Source organism: Callospermophilus lateralis, chromosome 1, assembly GCF_048772815.1.
Source record: "Callospermophilus lateralis isolate mCalLat2 chromosome 1, mCalLat2.hap1, whole genome shotgun sequence".
In the NCBI taxonomy this organism is placed as follows: domain Eukaryota; kingdom Metazoa; phylum Chordata; class Mammalia; order Rodentia; family Sciuridae; genus Callospermophilus; species Callospermophilus lateralis.
Window position 1 is genome coordinate 55,651,098 of NC_135305.1, and position 24,651 is coordinate 55,675,748.

The 24,651-nt window shown below is 35.6% G+C and overlaps 1 protein-coding gene across 1 annotated transcript in view; it reads left to right on the forward strand.

The window, feature by feature from the left end:
• The window catches only part of Pus7 (pseudouridine synthase 7), a 46,805-nt gene that overhangs the window by 15,417 nt on the left and 6,737 nt on the right, over nucleotides 1-24,651 (forward strand). The window contains exons 6-13 of the mRNA XM_076862410.2: nucleotides 4,147-4,258; nucleotides 5,051-5,128; nucleotides 12,550-12,678; nucleotides 13,305-13,430; nucleotides 18,546-18,607; nucleotides 19,906-20,066; nucleotides 21,070-21,196; nucleotides 22,685-22,786. Of these exons, the coding sequence (XP_076718525.2) occupies nucleotides 4,147-4,258; nucleotides 5,051-5,128; nucleotides 12,550-12,678; nucleotides 13,305-13,430; nucleotides 18,546-18,607; nucleotides 19,906-20,066; nucleotides 21,070-21,196; nucleotides 22,685-22,786 (897 nt within the window). The remainder of the gene's footprint in view (nucleotides 1-4,146; nucleotides 4,259-5,050; nucleotides 5,129-12,549; nucleotides 12,679-13,304; nucleotides 13,431-18,545; nucleotides 18,608-19,905; nucleotides 20,067-21,069; nucleotides 21,197-22,684; nucleotides 22,787-24,651) is intronic.

Consider the following 24,651-nt stretch of genomic DNA (forward strand, 5'->3'; position numbering starts at 1 on the left):
ACTTAAGATTAAGAAAGACATTCTGCTCTGATATATTTATACACCAGTTTTTTTTATACTTTCTAAAAATAAATGGTTCTCAGGAAGGATTGATCCTTGGACCTAGCAATCCACAGACTTAAGAGGAAGAGCCTGGAAGGTACAAAGAGGCTCTCTAGGAGAGAATGGTATTACACAATCCATAGGAATAGGAATACCAATAATAAGAATGGTTAGCAGTGTGAAATGGCACATATAAATCTCACAAGGTGGGAACTGTGAAACAAATCTGTAACTTTAGTAACATGGAAGTCACTGGTGTCTTTTTATGAAAGCAGTTTAATGGAATGATGGATGAAGTTGGAAACCAGTTTACACAGAAGATTGAGATGGAAGGCAGTATATACAGTCTAGTCTATACAGACTGGCTTTTCAAACAAGCTATAAAGAGAAAGGAAAAGGAAGAGAACATGCTTAAAATGGAAGAGTCCTGAGTATATTTTAAAGTACTGAAGAGAAGAGACAGTGGAAAGGGAAGGCAAAAATTCAGGGAAGAGTATAATGAAATAATGGATATAGTAGGATCTCTGAAGAAGCAGCAAGGTTGGTATTCAGGGTGCAGTGGTAAGAATGGACTTGAGTAAAAAGGAAAGAATGTTCTGCATGCTACCCCATCCTATCATCTTTCTCAAGCTACATTTTTTTCTTCTTTATCCATGGGGACATCTGTGCTCAATACATGAATCTTTCTGAACATGGTTTCCCCTTTTTCTGGTTTCTATTTCTGTTAGTCTGGGGCTGCCATGGCAGACCCTCAGAAGGTAGAAGTAACCTTCTGGAAATAAGATGTATATTACCCAGCCTAAGAATTCTTTGCATTATAAATTGGAGTATCTAAAAAAATGTTTGAAAGTTACCTTAAAGTTATTTAAATTATAAAGCTAAGTATATATACTTAGCATTCTAAGGGGTTAGAGTTTTATAAAGTCAAACAAATTGTCCAAAATAAGTTGAAACTCATCAATTTCTGTTATTCAAAATATTCCTAGTTAATCAATGGAAGTATTTTACTATTTTGCATATTGAGTGCACTTTGAAAAAAAATATGTTTCTTATTGTCAGAGGAGATAATTTTATGCATGCTCAGTGCTTGGGTTTACTAGTGGGGGATGCATGCTTCTGCGTCAAATTCATACTCATACTTAGTTGTCATGGTTTCCATTAAGGGGTAATAGCATTTAGTTTTTCATCTTGTAGGTGTAATTTATTTCTTATCATTATACTTAATTGTGAATATACTTAAGGGCTAGTATTTCAAGAAAAATGTAGCTACACTTTATCAACTTTCTTATACTTGTTTTTAAAATTTTTATTGAATGTGCATTCTCAAACATATGCACACATAGAGGAAGTAGTGTATGGAAACTATATGTTCCCATCAACCATCTTCAAGATTATCTACATTCTAACAAAATCCACTATTATGTATAATTATAATGTGCCAATAAATAAATAAGTAAAAATAAAATAAAAAGAGATAGTTAATATTCTCTTGTTTTTGTTTCGTCTATCCCTCTTTTTTTCCTTATTGGAGCACTTTAAAGCAAATTCTACATAACATGTCATTCCACTCATAAATACTTAAGTGTGTGTTTATTAGTAAGGGCTAAAATCCAAACTATTATCATATCCAGGAAAATCAAAATCATTTCTTAATATCTAATACCCAGTGCATGTTTAATTTTTCCCTGAGTATCTCAAAAACGCCTCTTATGTACACAGCTTCTTCAAGTATTGATAAAAACAAACTCAGAACACTCAGGTAGGGGTGCGGTGGTACATGCCTGTAATCTCAGTAGCTTGGAGGCTGAAGCAAGAGGATCGTGAGTTCAAAGCCAGCCTCAGCAACTTAGCGAAGCTCTAAGCAACTCAGCGAGATGCTGTCTCTAAATGAACTATAAAAAAGGTATGGGGATGTGGCTCAGTAGTTAAACACCCCTGGGTTCAATCACCAGTCCCCACTCCCACTCCCCCCCCCCAAAAAAAAACTTCACTCAATGGATAAGTCTCCCAAATCATCTCTTAAATCTCTTTTAATCTGTAAACTGGAGAATTTAGATATTTTCTGTACTAATCATTAAACATTTTCAAATTTAAAAAATCTTTATAGTGTACTGCAGCTTATTAAAAAAAAAAAGCACAAAGCAAAACAATAACTAACTATTGCATTGGGCATGTCTTCCCATATTTAAGAAAACAAAGCTCTAAATGGGGGAAGCATTTGATACCCAGTCTTGAACCTTTTGCTAATTTCCACGGGTATAGATAGTGCACTTTTGAGGATGAACCAACATGCCCATTGTGAAAAGTTCGAGACAGGGAGTCTGTAGTAGGTGAGTTTTCTACTTTTTCCCTGTTTGCCTCCATCCCATCCCATTGTTAATGTCTGAATGGCTGTTGACCCATCACATAACTATCAGGTGCTGTAGGAGTCCTCAATATAAAATTACCATGCGATCATTTGCATGTTCACATCTAAATTACTTTAGGATTATTATAAATTAAACATTGCTCTCTTGTGCTCTTTATGCTGTGCATTTGGACAGAGGTCAGAACTGCAGCAGGTAAGAGCAGTTGGTGTTTCAATGTAGATTAAATGAAATGCCAATGGTTTTGTTGCAAGTGCTATCACCTTGCTTAACTGATAGTGAACTAACTGGAAGGAAAACCAAATGATATTCCTACTCAAAAGTTTCCGAGGAAATTGTGACTACTTCACATCAAGAGATAGTTGTAATACTTTTCTGTACAGGACAGAAAAGACTTACTTATCCAGGAGGAAAGTTAATTTTCTAGGCATACCTACCATGACAATTTTCTGAACTGGTTTATTGATTCTTTACATTGGTTTATGGCTTTTTTAATTGTAGCTGAAATCACTAACTTGTTATCAAGCAGCATTTTTGCTTTGATAAAGCCAGTTATGCAGTTAACCTCAGTATGAGGAACATCATAAGCCTCTGCAGATAAAGAATTCCATGAGTTCATGCTAAAAAATTGGGGAATAAAGACAAAGGACCATTCCTTAAAAGAAAAGGATTCTTTCTAGTTGATTGTGCAGAATATTATTTCAGTTTTTCTTTCTTGGAATTACAGAAGTCAAATGAACTAGATATGTTTTTCAAATAACTGCAGCTCTGTCACACAAGACTCATGAATATTGTACAGTGTCTGCAAAGTGCAGCTGTGGCTTGTGTTTTTCCCAAAGTAACAATTATTTAAAACACTCTTTAAGCAGCTTAAATCTAAATTTTATATTGTTTAAATATATATTTCTAGATTACAATATAATTGAAATATTCAATTAAAAGAACAATCTTAAAAATGAGGCTCTCCTAGGTCATGCGGTATTTATCAGTCTCCAAAGAGTTAAACAATTGAAGTAACACTAGCTCAGAAGTTAGCACCTAATATGGCTTAATTTTTAAGAGTTTCTTGCCAGGTGCGGTGGTGCACACAGGTAATCCCAGCTGCTTGGGAGACTGAGACAGGAGAATCATGAGTTCAAAGCCAGCCTCAGCAATTTAGCAATATATATGGCATATATTAACAATAAGCAATCAGTGAGACCCTGTCTCTAAATAAAATACAAAAAAGCTGAGTATATGACTTAGAGGTTAAGTGCTCCCGAGATCAATCCCCAGTACTAAAAACAACAACAAAAAAACAGGGTTTCCTTTTCCCAGGAGTGACAGGTCTTGAATGCTAGCTGTTCTCTTTTATCAGGGTGATCTTTTAGACCATTTGTAGACATAAACTAAACTTTTGTAATGGAAAGACCTTTGGAAAATCTATTCATGTTACTTAGATAATTTGTCATAAACTTAACTTCCATTCCTGCTACTATATGTTTGAACACCTGATCCTCACTCTTAGAAGAGGGTAGTAGATTCCATTGTAGCTGCTATTTCCCTTTGGACTGTATGTGTTGTGGAGCCAGTTGGGCCCCCTGTCAGACAGGTGCTGATAGGAACTGTGGGCTTTGTCCATGTCTGTACCTTGTAAAGGTTGCTTGTTGATCCTAGTCATTTTTTACATAACCTACATTTTCGCTTTTAATTTAACTTTTACTATGGTATATATAACATTCACTTTTTTATTTTTAAGATCCAAGAAAACATTCTTGGCCAAAATCTAGGGGAAGTTACTGCCACTTTGTTCTGTATAAGGAAAACAAAGACACCATGGATGCTATTAATGTACTATCCAAATATTTAAGGTTGGTATTTTGTTCTTGTTCCTCTACAAAATCAGAGCATTAGTATTGTGTTTTTTGTTTTGTTTTGTTTTGTTTTCATTCCTTGCTAATGGAAAAAGAACAGGAGCATAGATCAGTAGACAGTAAATGTACCTACCAATTTTCTTAGGCAACAGGTAAATTAATTTTTTAAGCCCCGTGCCAATAATTCAAGAAGATAATTCTGAAAGTAAATAATTCACATATTGAGAGTTATCGATTCATAAGATGGAAATGAAAATTGACTTTCTCCCTTAAACCGTAGTTTGATGTGGTTGCAGGGATTGACTTTACCAAATGGAGAGCTCTCAATTCCTGGAAACTGACTACATGGAGAACCTGAGAAACAGTCACGTTTTCTCAGAGGGTGCAAATGTAGCAGAGATATGGTCTTTAAGGTTGGGACAAGTGCCAAAGCTTTTTTGGTTTTGCTTTGTTTTTAATAGAATGGCTGTAGGCACCACAACAAATCTGTGTGCTGTGAAAATTTACCTAAATTTAAACATGGTAACAGTTTTATGTAATCTGGTGAATTGTTTATGATCAATGGAAGTGCACTGTTTGCTTTTTTTTTCCCCCCACTGGCTAGCCAAGTCTTTGAACAGTATCAGTTACTAATAACCACAGTGTTGTAAATCAAGCACTGTAAGAAGTTTCTCCCTATTTTACTCTTCTTCTGTTTATTTTAAATGTACTTATTTTGAAACTTAATTATGAGAAATATGATTTTTTAAAGATATGTGACTTTGGGTTGTTGTGTTTCTGTTTTACCAGAGTGAAGCCAAACATCTTCTCTTATATGGGAACCAAAGATAAAAGGGCTATAACAGTTCAAGAAATTGCTGTTCTTAAGTAAGTAAAGGTTACTTGTCAGGATTTCTACTGCAAAAATCCTAGCATCACTTTTCTGAGTTCTCAAGTTTACTTTATGAGATTTACATTTTCTCTTCATAAAATAAGCAATTCCATGACACATATTTGTAGCTAAATCTTGGCATGCATTTATGATAAATTCATTTAAGATAAATTAGCAATTGCATTATTGACTAAAAGGGAATATGAGCTAGTAATAAGTTTTTTTAACCTTTATTTTGTTTGTTTGTTTGTTTAATGTGGTGCTGAGGATGGGATCCAGTGCCTCACTGGTGCTTGACAAGCGCTCTACCACTGAGCCACACCCTAACCTTGCTAATGGTTTTTAATACGCAAGCCTAATTGCCCTGAAGAAAGGTGGCACCAATTTACCACCTTTATTCTAGTGCCTCCCCAGCACAGTATTATGATGCAGGGTGGGGAGTCTCTTATTGATTTGAGAGTAAAAAAATGGCATCTCATTATTTTATTCTGCTTTTTAAGACTGAAGATACTTCTCATTTTGGTCAGCCAGCAGGTGTCATACCTGATCAGGATTCTGCTCTGCCCTCAAAGAATTGTGCTGCCTTTATCATTTTCCTGTTGATTTCATTAAAAAACATATCAGACACTTAAATTTTGGCTTTTTGAAAGCACATAACACTTATCTCACGGATACAGGCTACACCCTTAGTTTGCTTAATGGATCTGTGGGGCCAGGCAGATTGGCCTTTCCCATGAGAACTAGTAAACAGGATAAATCCACTATGCCACACAAGGATTTTAATTTTTGCTGAATTGATCAGTTCTGGGGATAAGCAACATTTCTTTTCAACTTCATGTGTCTCTAAAGCCGCCTAGTAATTTCAACAGGATCTCAAGCAGGAACAGCACTATTCAGAATGATTTGTTTCTTTTCCTGCCTATGCCTGCCAGTACTTGGGCCAATACTTCCCTGGCTTTGTTAACAAATGTTTTTGTGCAACTTGTCAGTTAAGTTGGCTCCTACTATATAAAAGTGAGACTGTCATACTCTCTAGTCATTTAAATTGCAGGAAATTTATAATCAAAGAACTTTATCTAAGATCATCAGAATTAAAACAGTGAGCAGTATAATGAAGACATTGTCAGCTCCACCTATATTTTCTCAGCAATATGACCATCAAAAATTGAGTATAGCTATGGGATTTTGCTCTGCTGGGGGATTCAGAAGTAGATGTCTATTGTATGTTCAAAAAAATAATAATATTATTCAGCCATAAACAGGAATGAAGTATTGATATATTTTGCTACAACATAAATCTTAAAAACCTTGCACTAAGAAGTCAGGCACAAAAGGCCACATAATGATTCATTTATATGAAATATCCCAAGTAGGGGAATCTATAGACAGAAAGTGTATTAATGGTTATCAGGAGCTGCAGGGAGAGGAAACAGAGGGAATGGGAGTGACTGCTAACTAGTTGTGAAGTTTTTTGTTCATAAATCCATGGACGCTGATGTGATGGCACACACTTGTAATCCTAGTGACTCAGGAGGTTGAGGCAGAAGGATCACAAGTTCAGAGCCAGCCTCTGCCATGGTGAGGCAGTAAGCAACTCAGTGAGACCCTGTCTTAAAATTTAAAAGGGGCTGGGGATGGTAAATTACCCCAGGGTTAGACTTCCGGTACCAAAAAAAAAAAAAAAAGTCCATGAAAGTTTTTAGAATTAGAAGAGTCTTGCGCAACATTGTGAATATACTAAAAACCACTAAATTGTATACTTTATAATAGTTAAAATGGTGAATTTTTATGTTAATTTTATTAAAAAAAAAAAAAAGCTGCTGTCAGAAACTATTGGGGCATAGTATCTATAGCTCTCTCTCTAGGACAGCCAAATTGCCAATTGGATTCCTTTTTGTTCTTGATCTGAATTATTCTGTCAGTTTCTGCAATGGACTGCCCAAAAAGGAATCTGGTCCTCCTGTTCCTAAATTTATTCATACTGAACCTCTGCTTTCTTTCTGAATTCTTGGGGATACATATCCTGGATTAATTCACACCTTTGGGTTCTACTGTCATCCCCATACATTTGAACACTAGGGCCTGGTGCCTCCTAGCAACTGACCCACAGTTGGACTATACCTGCTTTACCCTTTTTTGAACTTGTCCTGGATTATGTGTGGACTTGGGATTGGACAGAGGACAGGAAAAATGGAGTACAAGAGTTGCCCATTTCCTGATTTCTCTGGCTGTCTTCCTACCCTTTCTGTTAAGTAACATTTTTATTTTCCCTCAAGAAACCTGATCAGGCTGCTCCTGCATGTATCAAGCCAGGAAGCAATAGGGTAGTATATAGGGTATCAAGGGATTATCTTTAGCAAATATGAGACATTTCATCAAAGAAAGAATTCTGTGAGATCAGATTGCAAGTTGGTAGGATATAGATGAGTTTTTAACAATTTTATTTAACTTAGAATAATATATTTATAACCAGGAAGTAGGATAAATTTTTACCATTACTTTTTTCTTAGTTTTGGGAATTGAGAGGTCCACAGGGCAGGCTACACCCCTCTGTTGGGGTATTCCATGATGAGCTGCTTTGGGACAGAACTCAGCCTTTCATACAGGCACAGTGCCTGAATTTGCATCCAGACTTCCCCCAGGTCAGTATTCCCAGGCAAAGTGAAACATGGCTCCTGATAGCAGAAGTGAGCTCAAAGACCAACACTGGGAACTGCTGACAGACTCTGGAAGAGTGAAGTGTGTTCTTCAGCATAGTGAATGAAGCACACACGCCCTTTGTTTTGCTGATTGTCAGTGTGAGTAGATGTCTTTTCAAAGGAAATCTGAATTTAGAAAAAATTAAAACCTAAAGCAAATTTTTTATGTACAGTGATGTATCGTGGCATTATTTCATATGTTGAAAATTAGAAATAATTCCAACTGATTCTTTTTACATAAAATGAATACTTAAATAAACTTAATTGGATGAATTATTTTTCTAAGTTAAATTATTTCTCCTAATTAGGAAAAAAAATCTCTTTCTTAAAGTAGAGATTAAGGAGTGCTGTCTTAACATGACAATATATAAAATGAAATGCCATGTCTTAGTAGTGACATACTAGAAACATTTCATTTACAGCAAGAGGAAGATAAAGCTGACCTCACTGTTGTCATTGATCATTATTCTGGACATAGTAGCTTATGCAAACAAACGAAATTAAAAAGTAAGAAGGCTAAAAATGAGAAGGAAAGTGGCTAATTTTTAGGTTTTTATGGATGATATTGTTATCTACTCAAGATTTGATTGAAAATTATACAAGATAAGAAAAATTAATACATAAGAATATACAACTAGAAATTTTAGAGGAAAAATGAAATCTATTACAAAGGAAAAACAAAAAGAACCATTAGGATCAAAGATTTTTTGAAAGCATAAGATACCTATTAAAAATACACTTTGCATGCTGAAACATGAATAAAGAAATGATAAAACCTGTTCTCAGATACTTATAAACCTGTCTTCTTACTGAAAAAATGTATAAACAACACCCCCACTAATAAAAATACCAATGTAAGTTTTCTAATTACTCAAGCTGAGCATAACATTTGTGTGGAAATGTTAAGATGTAAAATAAGCCTTAAAATTCTGAAAAAAATGACTAATACAGGAGGATTTGGGGGGCTTGGGCCATAGCTCCGTGGCAGAGGACTTGCCTAGCGTGTATGAGGCACTGGGTTCAATCCTCAGTACCACATAAAATAAACAAATAAAATAAAGGCCCATTGTCCATATATAACTACAAAAATAAAATAAGGAGGAGGAGGATTGGCCTCAGTATTAAAGGATATTGTAGAAATATAGCAACTGAAACAACTTTAACATTGGCAAATTATGAGGTAGAAAAATTATAGGCCTATATACATTGAAGGACTTAGTATATATTCAAGGTAGCATTGAAAATAACAGAAAAAAAATCGTCTTAACTCATTGTTGCTGAGAAAACTGGATTGCCATCTGGAAAAAAAAAAAAAAAGTTGACTACTTACCTTAGTTTCATATGTCAGATAAATTCCAGGTGGGTCGAACATTTAAACATAAAGATAAAACTGAAAGTATTCTACTAAAACCTGGGGTGTTAAAAAGTAATCTCTGACTAGGGACACCCCTCTATGACTTGAATCAGAACTTTTTTTTTTTTTAATAATTCATGAATTTGACTAAAATTTCTCTATTTAGTTCTCATTTACAGAAAAGTGTTGTCAACTGTAGGGGGAATGGTAAGATACAGAAAAACACTCTTTCAGTGGACACTGTAATATCTTTGGTGCCTAAACAGTTGGCTGAAGTAAGGGTACTATGTGAGGGCAGACTTTTTACACAATTTCAAAAGTGTGCCTCTATAGATTACTAATAAAATAAAAAAAAAAAAAAACAGGGAGAAGTACCTTTGCAGTGGAAAGACCTAATAAGTACCATCCTAATCAAGTGATGAGCAAACTAAATCATTGTTTGGGGTTTTGGTACTGGGAATTGAACCCAGAGATGCTCCCACTTTATATAGAGACTGGCCTCACAACGTTGTCTAGGTTGGCCTCAAACTTGGATCCACGTGCCTTAGCCTCCTGAGTAGCTGAGATTACAGGCATGTGTGCCCTGCTGAATCATTGTTTTTGATATGTCATATACTGAACACATAATGAACAGGACCACAATGTCACCTAAGTAGTATTCCTACCAGTATGTTTACCTGACTTTACTCACAAAGAAACAGAAAAATCTAAATTGAAAGACATAGAACAGCTGACTGGATTATTCTAAAAGTCATGAAAAACAGCATGTTAGCTAGATCCAACATTTGCTCCATGGAGACCAAATAGATACCACAACTACAATATGTGATCCTCTACTGGATCCTGAATTTAAGCAACTTAGAAAACAAAACGCATAAACAGAACCAGCTGGATGCAGTGGTACACACTTGTCAACCCAGCTACTCTAGAGGATGAAGCAGGAAGATTGCAAATTCCAGTTAGTCTGGGCAACTTAGCAAGACCCCATTGCAAAATTTAAAAAATAAAAAGTGTTGAAGAAGCTTAGGATGTTCAGAGGAATGACACCAGTATCAGCTTGGCTGTGATGAGGACCTTAGGAATAATGGCAGTGGTAGGAGCGCATACAAGAGAGAGAAAGGGTATTGCCAAATGGGAAGCTTAAGAGTGATTCAAGAGTCATGCATGCTATTGTCATGATTCTCTCTATAGATCCCAGAGAACTTCATTAGTCCCTTTTGAGGACAGCACACACAAACACACCCACAATGACTTAAGGACTCCCGGCTAGGCTACACCTCTTAAAGGTTCACCACCTCCCATAATTTCACACTGAGGACCAAGCTTCCAACTTACGAATCTTTAGGGGACACACTTAAACCATATCCAAATCATAGCAAGGAAATAGAAACAGGGAGGAGGCAATGGGTATCTACATATTGGTGGTGTGAGCATAAATTGGTTCAATTTCTAGAGGGCAATAAGAGTTAAAATTTTAAGTCCACCCCTTCTACTTTTAGAGATTCTATCTTGTACAAATACCTATATAGGTGCACAAAGAAATGTACGTGAGGATATTTGCTGTAGAATTGTTTGTAAATAGCAAAAGATGGATAGCAGCTTAAATGTTCATTGAAAGAAAGGCTAGGAATATGGGGCTAGGGTTGTAGCTCAGCGATACAGCACTTGCCTAGCAAGTGTGAGGCACTGCATTTGATCCTCAGCACCACATAAAAATAAATAAATAAAACAAAAGTATTGTGTCCATCTACAGCTAAGGGGAAAAAAAGGCTGGCGATGTAGTTCAGTGGTAGTACTGCTTGCCTTGCATGCTCAAAGCCCTGTGTTTGATCCTCAACACTAGAGGAAAATTACCTGCACTCGAACGTCCATTAAAGGACAATGCAACAGACATACTGTGCAGCTGTACAAAGGATGAGACAGCTTCAGAAATACTGTGTGGATAAAGCAAACCTCTAACAGGCATTCTTTAAGTGACTAAGGCAAAATGCTCAGCTTTTTTTTTTTTTTAATGTTTCGGTGCTAGGAATTGAATCCAGGGCCTTATGTAGTCTAGGCAAGCATTCTACCACTGAGCTATATTCCTCAATCCAATATCTGTGTACCAAAATTTGCTTTTTAATAGAGAGGATCTATGTATGGGGCTGGGGATGTGGCTCAAGCCGTAGCGCGCTCGCCTGGCATGCGTGCGGCCCGGGTTCGATCCTCAGCACCACATACAAACAAAGATGATGTGTCCGCTGAGAACTAAAAAATAAAATAAAAAAATAAATTAAAAAAAATAATAAAAGAGAGGACCTAGGGGCTGGGGCTGGGGTTCAGTGGTAGCGCACTTACCTGGCAGGTGTGAGGCACTGGGTTCTATTCTCAGTACTGTATATAAACAAATGAGAAAAAGGTCTATCAACAATTAGAAAAAATTTTTTAAAAAAAGTACCTAGGTACTTGTTAATATGGGTGTGCTTACTTTGTGAAAATTTATCAGCTGAACATATATGATTTATTTTTTCTGAACAGAAAGCATGCATATATATATATATGAAGCTTACTAAAAATATATACAGAAAATATTTCTGGAGAAATATATAAAAAAAAACTTAATATTGACTGTCAGTGGGGAGGGGCATTGGGAATTGAGATAGGACAAAGGCTTTTCAGTGCAGGGTTTTGTTTTTCTACATATATTTCCTATTGAAGAAAACAAGGAATTTTTAATGAAATTTTTATAATAACATAGGAAACATTTATATTAAATGGTAGCCGCAGGGTACAGATTTGTGGGAGGGTACCAGCTATATATGTAACTTTAACATGTGTTTAAAAAAAGAATGGGAAGAAATTCAAAGTTAGATTGAACAGATTTTTTTCCAGGGGATGAACCTATGAATTTTTTCTTGCTGCATTTTTGTGTTTTCCAAGTTTTCTGTAATAAATTCACAGTATTTTTCTGATAGACAAAAATGTGACTGCCCGTTTTTTAAAGGCTTTTTACCATTCTTTATAATTATATGGGAATGCTCTCTGCCACCATCCCTTTTCTCACTTCCCCCCATGAAAAAATAGAAAATTTCACAAATATTGTTGTTCTCTTACTCATTAATGTATTAACTACAAAGGATTTAAGTGTGTAAAATATGGCCTAGGTCATGTTATTCCCATAGAAGCAGGCACTGCTGTGTTGACAGAACAATCCAGAAAGAAAAGAAAATTGTGTTACCCCAACTTTCTGCAGTGCCTGTCTTTCCCAGCAGTCACAGCTGTGGCGTAATCTTGTTTTCTGTAGTAAGGTGTCTTAGGTTATTTCAGTTAGACAATAACTCATGATTTTCCTTCTGCTCCGTTTTTTTTTTTTTTTTTTTTAAAGAATAACTGCACAAAGACTTGCCCACCTGAATAAATGCTTGATGAACTTTAAGCTAGGAAATTTCAGCTATCAGAAAAACCCTCTGAAATTGGGAGAGCTTCAAGGGAATCACTTCACTGTTGTTCTCAGGTAAAGAACTGAACTGAAGGAATGCTGACCAGAGATATCATGCCTGGTCATCTTGAATCTGTTCATAACAGTTGTTAATCAGGTTCGGGTTCTCTGGTATTGGGCCTGAGGGGGCCCTGAGGTAATTGCTTCTATAGTATTTATACTGGAAAAAAATCTTCATTCTCCTTTTAAAAGCTTAGCACAACCTTTGGAAAAACAGTCTTCTTCAAATACTATGTTAAAAAATAGGCTGTGATTTCATTTCATTGAGATACCTGAAAGAGGCAAATCTGCAGAAAGTAGAGTAGAGGTTACTGGAGGCAGGGAGGAATGGAGAGTTAACCTTTAATGGGTACAAAATTTCAGTTTGGGAAGATGCAAAAGTTCAGGAAGTAATAGTTATAAAGATTACACAATATTGTGAATGTACTCAAAGCTATTGAATTATACATTTAAAAATGACTAAAATGATAAATTTACTGTTAAAAATATATTACCACAATTAACAAAGAGCCCTCAGGAGAGGGAGAGAAAGTACAAGGGAGCAAAGGAGATACATAGATGAGTCACAATCATTTATAATACACATCCCTAAATGTGTTTGGCTGTAAATATTTTTCTCTGGATAATTTGGGCCCCTACAGAAATATAACAGGAACTGATGATCAAGTACAACAAGCTATGAACTCTCTCAAGGAGATTGGATTTATTAACTACTATGGAATGCAAAGATTTGGAACTACAGCTGTCCCTACATATCAAGTTGGGAGGTTTGTATTTAATTTTGTGGCCTTTATCTAAAAGAGATCTCTTATAAAAAAAAAAGTAAGGTTTTTGTTGTTGGTGTTTTAAATTATTTCTAGATTTCTTCATGTTTAGGGTGACTACATTGCTGATCCACAGCCTCTTTTAATTTAATTTTTGTTCTGTTTTAAGATAATGCATACACAAGATTAAAAAAAAAAATAATTCAGAGTTCAAAAGAACCTGACCTGGGAAGTAAGTTTTTTTCCCACCCTCAATACCCCCTTCAGGGATTCTGTTTTTATTTTTAAAAGCTAAGTCTAGGCCAGTAAGTGGCCCAGCAGTTGTGTGACTCTTACCCAGAATAGCCAAACTGAAATGATGTATTTTATGATCTCTGTTAGCAAATGATTCCCAGTGTGTTAAACTATGACCTGTCCTTCACCCAACCCTTTAAAGAGAGTGGAAGAGGACATACTACCTAGGGCAAAGTAGGGTAGACATCATATCAATAAATATTTAGATTATAAACCTACATTTGGAATCCTGCTAACCAGCAGAGATTATGTTCCATAAAGTAATTATTCATATGAGTTAAAATTGTAGTTACAGGTTGGAAGTGATCCAAGAGTTGTCATGCCTTATATTTCAACCCTTCATCTTAGCAAAGATGAAATTTAGGCTTAGAGAGGTCAATCCAGACTCATTTGTTACATAGCTATAGTTCTGGAAATAGATCTTTCTTGACTTCTGGTCCATTTATTTTAGCAACTAACTACACAAAATTACATTTGTTTGTGTGATTTTAGAAGCACAAAATGATAAATTCTATCATGTATTTCTTTTACCCTTTTTCCCCTTAGATAGAACCTACGGATCCTCTTCCACTGAACTATATTTTCATCCCTTTTTATTTTATTTTGAGACAGGGTCTTGCTAAGATGTTGAGGCTGGTCTCAAACTTGCCAACCACCACATGCTTCAGCCTCCCAAGTAGTTTTAAAGCAGTGTTGTGAAGGATAAAAGTACAGGTTGAGAAGTCAAGCTTGGATTATCATCCTTAGTCATCTGTAAAAAGGAAATAATACCAACCTTACAGGACAGTGAGATGTTGTTTATGCAGCACTTATTTCTATTCATTTTATATAGTAAGTACTCAGTAAATGGATATTAATATTTTAAAATTATAGCATCTGAGGATGGTGGTGTTTACCCATAGTTCCTGCTACTTGAGCAACTGAGACACAAGGATTGTTTGAACCTAGGAGTTTGAGGCCAGCTTGGGTTACATGGACCCTGTCTCTTAACTTTATTTTTTTAATTTTAATTTTATTTATTTATTTATTTATTTATTTTTGTGGTGCTGGGGATCGAACCCAGGGCCTTGTGCTTGAGCGGCAAGTACTCTACCAACTGAGCTATATCCCCAGCCCCTGTCTCTTAACTTAAAAAAAAAAAAAAAATTAAAGTTTACTAACCATAGAAAAAAATTGTTACCAAGATGATAACTATAGTGAAAAATACATTATCAACCTTGCTAATGGTTACAGGACACGGGTAAACATAGTAAAGATACTAATTATATTATGAGACAAACATTTAGGAAGGATGTATCAATCTATACATTTGTAATTAATTCAGCAGAAGGAGAGCCATTAGACTGTAATTTTTGGTCTCCAAAGATAATTGATACAAATAGCTAATTAAGATGAGACCAGATTTATCCAGGATCAAAAATTGTATAGCATGCTTAAAGGTCAGTACAGAGTCGGTTCAAAATTCCAAGCCATTTCCATAACCTGCTTCTTACAAACTCATAAAAATGAGGGGCTAGGGTTGTGGCTCAGAGGTAGAGCGCTCACCTGTCACATGCGAGGCTTTGGGTTCGATCCTAAGCACCACATAAAAATAAAGGTATTGTGTCCAACTATAACTAAAAAATAAATATTAAAAAAAAAAAACATAAGGGCTGGGAATGTGACTCAAGCAGTAGCGCGCTTGCCTGGCATTTGTGAGGCCCGGGTTCGATCCTCAGCACCACATACAAAGAAAGATGTTGTGTCCGCAGAGAACTAAAAAATAAATATTAAAAAATTCTCTCTCTTTCTCTCTTTAAAAAAAAACATAAAAATGATAATACACCATGATCAAGTGGGTTGTATGTAGCATTTGTGCATTAAACAACATTATCAAAGAAAGAAAAGGCAGCCTGCAAAATGGAATAAAATTTATTTGCAAATCATGTATTTGATGAGTCTTGTGTCTAGAATATAAAAAGGGCCACAACTTAACAATTTAAAAATAATTAAAAATAATCAATAAGTGCATTAAAAGATGCCCAGCATCACTAGTCATTAGGGAAATATAGGTCAAAATTACAATGAGATACCGCTTTATACTCACTAGGCTAAGTAAGTGTTGGTAAGGATGTAGAGAAGTTGGAACCCTTGTTCATTGCTGGTGGGATTATAAAATGGTATAGCCACTATGGGAAAGGATGGCAGTTCCTCGAAAAATAAAATGTAAATGACCATATGATCCAGCAGATCTACTTCTGATTATATACCCAAAAGAAATAAAAGCAAGAGTGAAGTGATGTTTATAAACTCATGTTCATAATGTCATTATTCACAATAGCCAAAAGGTAGAAGTAACCAAAGTGTCAGTGAACAGATAAAAAAACAAAATGTGATACATGCACTCAAGGAAAATAATTTATCCTTTAAAGTGAAGGAACTTTTGTGGTGTGATAGCACAAGTTCAAGGGCAGCTTCAGCAACTCAATGAGACTGTGTCTCAAAAAATAAAAAGAGGGCTGGGGATGTGACTCAAGCGGTAGTGCGCTCGCCTTGCATTCGTGCGGCCCGGGTTCGATCCTCAGCACCACATACAAACAAAGATGTGTCTGCCGAAAACTAAAAAATAAATATTAAAATTGTAAAAAAAATAAAAATAAAAAGAGATAGGACTGGAGATATAGCTCAGTTGGTAGAGTGCTTGCCTTGCATGCACAAGACCCTGAATTCAATCCCCAGCACCACACACAAAAAAAATAAATAAATAAAAAAGAGTTAGAGATGTAGTTCTGTAAGTAAAGCACCCCTGGGTTCAATCACCAGTACCAGAAAAAAAAAGGAGGGGGTAGGAAATGTTTATATATGCTATAACATGGATATACCTTTCAGACTGCTAACTGAAATAAGCCAGTCACAGAAGGACAAATAATGTATGATTCCTTTTTTTTGCCCCCTTCTCCTGGTACTGAAGATTGAACCTACGGGTGCTCTATCTTGAGCAACATTCCCAGCCCTTTCTTTTTTTAACCTGGGACCTTGTGCATACTAGGCAAGCACTCTACTGCTGAGCCACATCCCCAGCTCTCAGCCCTTTTTGTTTTTTATGTGGAGACGGTGTTGCTCAGTTAATAAGGCTGGTATTGAACTTATGATCCTCCTGCCTTGGTTTCCTGCGTTGTTGAGATTATAGGAGTGTGCCACCATGCCTGGCTGATTGCTCACATGAGATCCTAGAGAAGAGTCATAGAAAATATAATAGTGGTTGGCAGGTGAATAGGGAGTTATTGTTTAACAGGTACAGAGTGTCAGGCAGGAAAGATTCAAAAGTTCTGGAGATGAATGGTAGCAATGGTTGCACAATAGCAAACATGTAAAATACCACAGAATTGTACACTTAAAAATGGCTAAAATCATAAATTTTGTGTTTATTGTGAGGCCCAGAGCAATTCAGCAAGACCCTATCTCTAAATAAAAATTTTAAAAAAGAGAGCAAGAGAGAGAGCTGGGGATGTGACTCAGAATTAAAGCACCTCTAGGCTCAATCCCCAGTACCAAAAAAAAAGGAAGAAGAAAAGGACAAAACATCTTCATGTGTAGTATACCAGATAACCTTTCATAAATCAGATATGTACATATTTAATATAAAAGTAGATATCTTCACAATATATGGTAGCATCTTAAAGATATTGAGAAGTCATGCAGTTAAGAATTATATTATACAGGTAGTAAAATTTTCGGCTTTGTGTGACATATAGTGTTTGTTGCAACTGATAAGCTCTGTGTTATAGTATTAAGTAGCCATAGACAATATGCAAATGAATGAGCAAAGCTGTTTTCCAATAAAACTTTATTTACAGTCAATGACCAACCAAATTTGACTGCAGGCTATAATTTTATATAACAGTTGATGCTGAATAAAGGTTTTTATCATTTAAGTCTTTCTATTATATCCGGCAGACCAGTGCCAAGTACTGTTAGTATTAAATTTTAAACTCTTTCTTGAAATGTTGCTGAAAGTGCACTGGGTGTAGCTTAGTGGACAAACACTTGCCTCATGTGTACAAGGCCCTGGATTCAATCCCCAGCACCATTAAAAAAAAGAGAAAGAGATGTTGCTAAAAGCCTGTCCAGCTGAGTAATTTATCATCCCAGGAGTACAAAATGTGGATGTGTAACTGATGTGATTCTGCAATCTGTATACGGGGTAAAAATGGGAGTTCATAATCCACTTGAATCAAATGTATGAAATATGATATGTCAAGAGCTTTGAAATGTTTTGAACAACTAATAAAAAAATAAATAAATAAACACAGGAAAAAAAAAAAAAAAGACTGATGTAATATGACTTGTTCCAGGACTAAGGATGGTTAACAATAGGAAATCCATTAATATAATTACAAGAATTATAACTTCTAAAATCACCAAAAATAAAGATGTTTATATTTTGGCAAGAAAAATAAAGAAGGGTTAATTGTATTTATTCTGTTTACTGGATAAGAAGGTATTTATTAACATGGAGAGGTTTTTTTTTTTTTTTTTAGAAATTAACAACAAACTTTTTTTCACATAAACATACCATGTATAATGAATTAAAATCAACTATATAGTATTTATATTGTTATAGCTTTTGAAACTTTAATGTGATGAGTAAGCATTGTCCTTAATTTTATTCTCTCCTTATTTCTAAAGTCCTTTTGCATTTACATTTGAAATCAATATCATAGTTTTTCTGCAAATGTTTAGTAAAATAATATGAAGTTAGTATGATTTGTTAACTCTTCAAAGATATGGGCAGAGAAGATTCACCTTAATGCAAATAAGTAAAATAAATACTTTTAATTTTAGAGCTATTTTACAAAATTCCTGGACAGAAGTCATGGATTTAATACTGAAACCCCGTTCTGGAGGTAAGAATAAAATTCATGTTAAGAAAATAGATAAGGGGGTGGGTTTGTAGCTCAGTGGTAGAGCATTTGCCTAGTACTTGTGAGGCACTGGGTTCGATCCTCAACACCACATAAAAATAAATAAATAAAATAAAGGTATTTTGTCCATCTACAACTAAAATTAGTAAATGTACAATTTGTTTCTTTATATTTTTTCACAAATCTTATGTATATATTTCCAATTTTAAATTTATATCCTGGTTTTAGCTCTTTAACTTATCTAATTTATAAATTTAATCAATGAATATTTTAAGAATTAAATTTATTTCCCTTCATTCGCTACTAAATATCTGAATATATTGGGATCATATACATGTGGCTATTTTGTTAAGGTATGGTATTATGAAATATAAAATCTTGGGGCTGGGGATGTGGCTCAAGCGGTAACGTGCTCGCCTGGCATGCGTGCGGCCCGGGTTCGATCCTCAGCACCACATACAGACAAAGATGTTGTGTCCGCCAAATACTAAAAAAAAATAAATATTAAAAAAGAAAAAAGAAATATAAAATCTTGGCAAAACGCCCTAAGAATTTTTAAAGAGTGCACTAAAAATTTTCAGAAGTATCTCTAAAAGCCTGGCACAGTAGCGCATGCCTGTAATCTTAGTGGCTCAGGAGGCTGAGGCAGGAAGAACTCGAGTTCAAAGCCTGCCTTGGCGACAGCAAGAAACTAAGCAACTCAGTGGGACCCTGTCTCTAAATAATACAGAATAGGTCTAGGGATGTGGCTCAGTGGTCCAGTGTCCCTGAGTTCAGTCCCTGGGATTCCCTCATCCCACCACCACCCCCCAAAAAGGAAAAGAAAGTATCTCTAAAGCTATGCTATATAAAAGGGATTTAAGTAGAATTTTCTAAATTGTCAAAATAAGTATATTCATTTTAGGTAATTAAGCCAAGAAAAATAAAATCTCAATTTAAGGAAAGTAACTCAAAACTTGACAGCACAATGGAAAAGGAGAAGGAAGGAAGGACTACCAAGTTTTTGTCTTCTGTTGAATGAGCTGTGGTGATAATGAATAAATAGCTTTTGTTGTTGCCCTGGGAGGAATGTCAATAGAGTCATATAATTCTGTACTCTTGCTGCACATTTCATTTTTTCCCTTTCTGGTGCCTGTTCCCAGGTGAGCAAAGGCTCTTCATGGCACCTTCATCACAATTAGACTTTTCTATCTAATGTTGTGTTCCCCAGGAAGCATGTTAAGTTGTGAAGGTTTGTCCTTTGGATAAATAGTTAAATCATAGTTTTTTTCCCCCCACAGCTGAAAAGGGGTACTTGGTGAAATGCAGGGAAGAATGGGCGAAGACCAAGGACCCAGCTGCTGCCCTCAGAAAACTACCTGTCAAAAGGTGTGTGGAAGGGCAGCTGCTTCGAGGACTTTCAAAATATGGAATGAAGAATATAGTCTCTGCATTTGGCATAGTGAGTGCGATTTGTGAAGTCAGGCAATGGCTTGAAGTGGTTTAATGCTTTTTAAACTTTATCTTGGAAGATTTTACTAAATTTTGAAAGAGCAGAAACTAAAGAAGGATCCATTGGTGATCTCCAAGAGGTATTTTACCTGAGTGATCTTTGTTCAGACCCTGAATGGTGATGAGCAGGCAATCTTAGCAGTATTTACTAACATTGAGGGCACAAGAAAAGTATTAATGTGGAGAACTTGATCTACTTTGGAAATTTAAGTGGGTTTTTGAGAAATTCAGAATTCTTTGTATAGTCATTTCTGATCATCATCAGAACTGTAAACTGCCTAAGGAAGAGAATTGGACAGTAAGCCATCTAAATAGTTATGTTAGTCTGGTTTCATCGTGGTGGGTCAAGAGGGGATAACATCTTGGCAAGTACAGCCTGTACCACTGATGTTTATGTATAATCCAGGACACTTTAAAGTTTAACCCTTAAGCTTAAGCCTTAGTTACTTTTATCCAAATGTATCGAAAAAACAGGATTCTTTCTGAAATTTGTTGTCATTCAATCATTGTAGGTGTTCTCCTTCTGTAGAATTATGGAAGAGAAACTACTGTTTGCTATATAATTGACTGTTTGATTTCAAGGTCCATATTTCAGGGTCAGTAGCATACCTGACCTCTATGTAGATTCCTTGAGTTTGAAATTTGATTTGAATCTTCAATTTAGGGTATAAATTCCATAATGTTTGTTTTAGTTGCATGGATGTATGCATTATAGATACAAAATGTGAAAAGCTGCTACTGATGACTGTTAATGCCCTTTAGTTTGAGGTCTTCCATCTCTAATATTCAATGCTCTGTTTTAAAGCCACTGTTTCTACAGGGTATTAAAAATGAGAGATTTAAAGCATAAGTTACTTGTACTAGAATCATCAGTAAACAAGATATTTTGGAAACTGCAGTACTTTTTATATTCAGAATATCTTTTTCTTTCCTATTTTTTTCCTTCCCTCCAGATACCAAGAAATAATCGTTTAATGTATATTCATAGCTATCAAAGCTATGTGTGGAATAACATGGTGAGCAAGAGAATAGAAGATTATGGGCTGAAACCTGTTCCAGGGGACCTTGTTCTTAAAGGAGGTAAAACAGCATATATCATTGTTCAAACAAACAAGAAGTCAGGTATTTGTCATTAGTGGCTTTAAAATCTTGCCTGGAATTAAAAATTTAAAAGAGCTGGGTGTGGTGGTACACAGCAGGATTGCAAGTTCACGACCAGTCTTAATGACTTAATGAGATCCTTTCTCAACAAAAAGGTGGTGATGGGGTGGCTGCGGATGTAGCACTCCTGGGTTCAATCCCCAGGACATTAAAAAAAGAGACAGGAAGATGTTTAGTAAGTTTGGAATGGGTCTCTATTGAAAAAAATATACATCTGGTTTAAGTAAGCATGTGACTTTCTAGGCCTCCATTTTCTCAACTAGTACGTAGAATAGCATTTAGAACAATGGCGGCTAAAATTCCTCTCCAAAGGTTAATCTGGGTTTAGCAAATATGTAATACTTCTGGATGTGTCTGAGCCTCTCATCTTGTTGTCAGCCAGTTTAAAAGTGTTTCTTCACATCAATACCAGACTGGAGCTAACTTACATGTGGGCCATGATAGAATGGGCATTTAGGTCATTCTGAGCCCAAAGCATTCATAAGACAGCACTCATTCTCACTGCTGTGGAGTCCTTACTGTGTGCCAGGTGTTGCCCTAAACCCTTTACCTTCATCTTCTAGTTTAAACCCTCCCAGTACTTCTAAAAAGTAGTACTTTTCATGGAGGTTAGTCACTTATCTTATGTTTCACAGCTGGTTAAAAAAAAAGAAAAATCTGGGCTCCAAAATCAAGTTTGTTTGATTTCAAGGTCTATATTCCGGGTCAGTAGCATACCTGACCTCTATGCATTAGCTTGTTTTTTCCCTGATGTATCACCTTTTTTCTCATGTAGTACTGGTTATATCCAATGCTTTTTTTTTTTTTTTTTTTTAGTTTATTTATAGTTGTAGATGGACAGAGTATCTTTATTTTATTTGTTTTATTTTTATGTGGTGCTGAGGATTGAACCCAGTGCCGCACGCATGCTAGGCAAGCGCTCTACCTCTGAGCCACAACTCCAGCCTAACATCCAATATATTTTAATGTTCCATGTGCCACATATTTCATCCTCTAACTACAGACTGATATTTATATTGTTTATTCTTTTAGGAGAGTACATATTTGTATGATAGCTTTCCAAAAAGTATTTTGTAATATTGCTTAAGAAGGATAAAAAAATTTTTTTAAAAAATGAAGGATAAAGTAGCTGATTTTTAAAAGTAGACATTTCCAGAAGATGAGTATACAGCTGGGAGATGTTTTAAAACTATTCATTGAAAATTCTATGAAATCTTTAATTTTTATTTCTTAGAGTAGAAAAAACAAAAGAGTATGGATGGTATTGGTATATTTATGTATCTTTAAGCTTCCTAGGCCCCTTAACTTGTAAAAGTTGACTTCTGATTTGCTTACATGTATATAACTTTAGGAGCTTGAATTCATGAAAATAATGTCTTTTTTTATTGTTTATTTGTACATTTGCAGCCACAGCCACCTATATTGAAGAAGAAGATGTTGACAATTATTCCATTCATGATGTGGTAATGCCCTTGCCTGGTTTTGATGTTATCTACCCAAAGCATAAAAGTAAGTTCTCTGGCACTGGGAATATAGCTCAATTTGTACAATGCTTGCCACACATGCACAAGGCCCTGGATTCAATACCCAGCACCAAAAAAAAAAAAAAAAAAAAAAAAAAAAATTCTTTGGAGAAAGTAGTCTAACATAATTAAGCAACTGACAGCCAAGAGTAAAAAGAAGGAAAAAAAAATCAGTACCTAAAATATAATTTAAAAGATTTATTTCCATCACACTTAAAGAGATATTTAGATTTCAAACATATGTAAACTGTGATTATTTATGAAAGTCTCCAAAAAGGGATGCATTCAAATGAACAACTTAAAGAAACTAAAGCCAGGAATGGTGGTACACACCTGTAGTCCTAGCTATTAGAGAGGCTAAGGTGAAAAGATTGCTTCAACCCCAAGTTTGAGATCAGCATGGGCAACATAGCAAGACCCCATCTCAAAAAAAAAAAAAAAAAAGAAAAAGAAACTAGATGGTTATAGTAGTAACAGGTGTATTATCATTATTGTTATTTGCATTACTTAAATTTTTTTAATTTATTAATTCATATTAAGTATAGGAAGAGTCTGAACTTAAACTTTATGATCTTTCTGCCTTAGACTCCTGAATCATTAGGATTACAGGTGTGTTCTACTACACCTGCTTTACATAATTTGTTCTTGTTTTGCGTTGAGATAGTAGATAGATAATTCTACCTCAGCATTGCTGTTTAAAAACTGTTAAGTGCCAGGCATGGTGGCACATGCCTGAAATCCCAGGGGCTCCTGAGGCCAAGAGAGCAATTTAGCAAGGCCCTAAGCAAATTAGACCCTGTCTCAAAATAAACACCCCTGGGTTAAATCCTCAGTAACAAAATAAAACAAAGTATATAAGGGGCCTGGCACAGTGGCCCATGCCTGTAATCCCAGTGGCTCAGGAGGCTGAGGCAGGAGGATCATGAATGAGTTCAAAGCCAGCCTCAACAACAGTGAGGTGCTAAGCAACTCAATGAATAAATAAAATAAATTAAAAAAAATACAAAAATAATAAAAATACAAAATAAATACAAAATAAAAATTAAAAAAATACAAAAAAAAATACAAAATAAAAAAAATACAAAAATAAATAAAATACAAAATAGGGCTGGGGATGTGGCTTAGTGGTTGAGTGCCCCAAGTTCAATTCCCAGTACCCCCCAAAAAAGAATACAAGGGACTTGGGATAAAGCTCATAGCATGCATGAGGCCCTAGTTTGATCTGCAACACTGCAAAAGAAGAACAAATTATGTAAAGCCAGGTGTGGTGGAACACACCTGTAATCCTAATGATTCAGGAATCTAAGGCAGGAAGATCATAAAGTTCAAGGTGAGTCTTAAACTTAGTGAGACACTATCTCAAAATTAAAAAGGACTTAGGGGACTATAAACTCCGTGGTAGAGCATCCCTTGGTTTAATCCCTTGTTCCCCCCCCTCGCCACCACACACATAATTTAAGTAATATATGATAATGGTATTTAAAAAGTCAATAAATATAGGAGTTTATAAACTGACAAGTTAGCCAGGTGTGGTGGTTTATGCCTGTAACCCCAGCAACTCAGGAGGCTGAGGCAGGAGGATCAAAAGTTCAAAGCCAGCCTCAGCAGTTTTACAAGACCTTCAGCAATTTTGTGAGACCCTGTCATCAAAAGGACTGGGAGGTGTAGCTCAATGGTAAAATTCCCCTGGGTTCAATCCTTAGTACAAAAGAAAGGAAAACATAGAATTCTATACTTTTATTCTATATCTATTCCCCAGAGGCTGATAAGATAATTCTTTTGGGGGTTAGGGTCCTGGCTCAGTGGTAAAGTGCTCACCTAGCACGTGTGAGGCCCTGAGTTTGATCCTCA